The sequence below is a fragment of the Dipodomys spectabilis genome, unplaced genomic scaffold (assembly GCF_019054845.1).
Source record: "Dipodomys spectabilis isolate Male_0828 unplaced genomic scaffold, ASM1905484v1 ptg001850l, whole genome shotgun sequence".
Lineage (NCBI taxonomy): Eukaryota > Metazoa > Chordata > Mammalia > Rodentia > Heteromyidae > Dipodomys > Dipodomys spectabilis.
The window spans coordinates 11306-14676 of NW_024872527.1; the positions used below are offsets into that span (position 1 = coordinate 11306).

The 3371-nt window shown below is 44.6% G+C and overlaps 1 protein-coding gene across 1 annotated transcript; it reads left to right on the forward strand.

Moving 5' to 3' along the window:
* Positions 1-1016: 1016 nt before the first annotated feature.
* Positions 1017-2901, forward strand: LOC122103135. The gene is given in 2 exon segments (XM_042673601.1): positions 1017-1905; positions 2708-2901. Coding segments are annotated over 2 exon segments (1083 nt in total).
* The last annotated feature ends 470 nt before the right edge of the window (positions 2902-3371 follow it).

Consider the following 3371-nt stretch of genomic DNA (forward strand, 5'->3'; position numbering starts at 1 on the left):
GCACGGAGGACCAAGTTCGAATTTGCAAATAAACCACTCTTGTCACTTACATTGATCTTGGTTTCTGGTGGTCTTTGGAGGAGGTATAACAGGTGGGGGCTCGTCAGGGATAAACCCATAAATCCACTCAGATACCTGATCAGAGAGTAGCAAAGAATGGCTGGTAAGTTAAGGCATTGCCACTTTGTAACTGTCTGGGGTCTCTGTGTCATGCAGGATTGGTATTGGAGTTGGCAAGAAGTCCTGTCGGATAGTGCTATAAGGCAGCCAACTGGTCTGTTGGGAGAGGTCCCCAGGTTCCCTGGGAAGGTAAATTATCCACTAGTGTGGACTCTTGGGCCTGTTTGTTGTCAGAAACTTTCTGTCTGATAGTTTACAAGGTAGTCTGTCCACTAGTGAGGTCATTTGGGATTTATCCTGTCTGTAATCCCTCACTTTCTGTCTGACAGTGTACCATGGGCATGCTGTTAAATGTGTGTCTTGTCCTAATGTCTGTGTGTTTGTAATGTGAGTATTATGAAACGTTTCCTCACTCAGGTTCATCCGGAGGAGGATGCCAAGAGACCTTGTTTGCCTCCGTTTGAGGCTGTTAGTCTTCATTCTGTTTCTTCATCCTATAATAACTACTTTCTCTTTCAGACCCCCTTATTTTTCTACCACGAAGGGTGAAATCTGGCCTAGAAAGATTGGCCCACTTGAAGCAAAGCTGGAGTCAGGTAATCTATCGGATGCCACTGCTAGAATATCACAATGTGTCTCTGTCTACCCCTTTGGGATCTAAGACAAACCAGCTAGTCCACACTTTACACCTGGGGACATTGTTAGCTCTGTCCTTAACATTCTTTAAATTAGTTGTTAGGAAGGTAAGGGTAGTGCCAGGTGCATTCTGGTTCTGACCCATTTCAATGTATATCAATCCACACATAAAACCAGAGGAAAGGAGATTATTAATTACAATTGTCACAAAACGAAATAGCCGATGCTTTCAGCAATTTGGGATATGACCACAACTCAAAATGTCCCAAGGAGTAATAAAGCCCCATGGAAAACTTTCGAACAAAACTTCTTCGGTGCAAGGGGTCACAGCAGTTAAACGATACTCATGGACCACCCAAAGCACAGTGGATCTGGTGACGGGACGAGTATCTCACTCATTTTTAGTTATCCCAGAGAGCCTTTATCCCTTATTAGGAAGAGACTTGTTGACTAAGGTCGGGGCACAGATTCACTTCTATCCAGAAGGCTCCCAGGTGACAGATGCCCAAGGGAGACCAATACAAGCTCTGACTATGAGCCTGGAAGATGAGTACCGGTTGCACCAATCACCACAGGCTCCTCACCAAGAAATCACCTACTGGCTGGAAAGGTATCCAGAAGCCTGGGCAGAGACTGGAGGAGTGGGACTAGCGAAGCATAGACCAGCTCTATTCATTGAGGTAAAGCCAGGAGCTGACCCAGTCAGAGTCTGGCAGTACCCTATATCCATGGAGACACGGGTGGGAATAACGGCCCACATTAGGTGTCTGCTAGAACTGGGTATACTGCGGCCCTGTCAGTCAGCATGGAACACTCCCCTGCTATCAGTCTGTAAGCCCCACTCCAATGAATATAAGCCAGTGGAGGACTTAAGAGAGGTAAATAAATGGGTAATGGACATTTACCTGACTGTACCCAACCCCTACACACTCCTGAGCACCTTGCCTCACAAAAGACAGTGGTACACAGTATTAGATTTAAAAGATGACTTTTTCAGCCTACCCTTGGCAGCTAAAAGCTAAGATCTCTTGTCCTTTGAGTGGACTGATGTAGAAAGAGATATTAATGGACAGCTGAACTGGAAAAGACTTCCTCAAGGATTTAAAAACTCACCAACACTCTTTGATGAAGCCCTGCATGAGGACTTAGGTGAGTCTATGGGAAGCCACCCTAGCTTGACTTTGTTGCAATATGTGGATGATTTATTAATTGCTGCTAAAACTGAAAGAGAATGCATCTGAGGAATGGATGATTTACTCGAGACTTTGGGAAGCCTTGGTTTCTTAAGTGTTGGCCAAGAAAGCTCAAATCTGCAAATCAGAGGTAACTTATCTGGACTATTTATTGAAAGGGGGCCAGCAGTGGCTTACAAAAGGAAGAAAAGAAACTGTCCTTAAAATTCCAACACCCCAGTCTCAGCACCACGTAAGGGAGCTTTGGGGCTCAGCAGGCTTTTGTTGTCTGTGGATTCCTGGGTTTGCGGAGATGGCTAAACCCCTTTATGAGGCTACCAAAGAAAAGCAGCTGTTTTTATGGATGGAGTAAGTTGAACAAGCCTTTGAACAGATAAAAACTGCCTTATTGTCAGCCTCAGCATTAAGACTCCCTGATACAAATGAACACTTTAATTTGTATGTGGATGAACATAATGGGATTATGAAAGGAGTCCTAAGCCAATATCTAGGCCCATGGAGAAGACCAGTAGCCTACTTATCAAAGAAATTAGACTGGTGGCAGCAGGATGGCCACCATGCCTGAGAATGAAAGTGGCTACTGCTTTAATGGTAAAAGATGCAAATTAACTATGGGGCAGGAACTGTATGTGACCACGCCCATGCTAGTGAGAGTGTGTTAAAGCAACCACCAGACCGATGGCTCAGCAATGCCTGACTAATCCATTACCAAGGACTGCTACTCAGTCCTCTCAGAATTAATTTCCTGGTTCCCTCAGCTGTCAACCCAGCGATTTTTCTACCAGATCCAGACCTAGACATGTCACTATATGATTGCTCGGAGATCTTGGCTCAAGTCCGTAATATCCAAGAGGACTTAAGAGATCAGTGTTACCAGATGGTGAACTTGTGTGGTTTACAGATGGGAGCAGCTTTCTTCATCAAGGACACAGGTATGCGGGAGCAGCAGTAGTGACTGAGACTGATGTGGTTTGGGCCGAACCTCTGCCCATAGGCACGTCAGCCTAGAGAGCCGAATTAATAGCCCTGACCCCAAGTACTAACGCTAGGAAAGAATAAAAGACTAACTCTGTATAGTGATAGTCAGTAATCATTTGCAATGGCTCATATACACAGAGCTATCTAGAAAGAAAGAGGATTTCTGACAGCAGAGGGAAAGTCCATCGAAAATAAAGATGAAATTTTGGCCTTAATCGCTGCTCTTTGATTGCCTAAGAAGTTGGCCATTGTTCATTTCCCTGGACATCAAAAACTTAAAGATACTGTGAATAAAGGCAATAACCTGGCCGACAGAACTGCCCGGGAAATGACAACACAAAGAGACTCTATAACGATGATAAACCTCCCAGACCCCGGTTCAAGAACTCTCCTGGACACTCCTACATATACCATAGAAGATTTAAAATGGATTGATCAAATAAC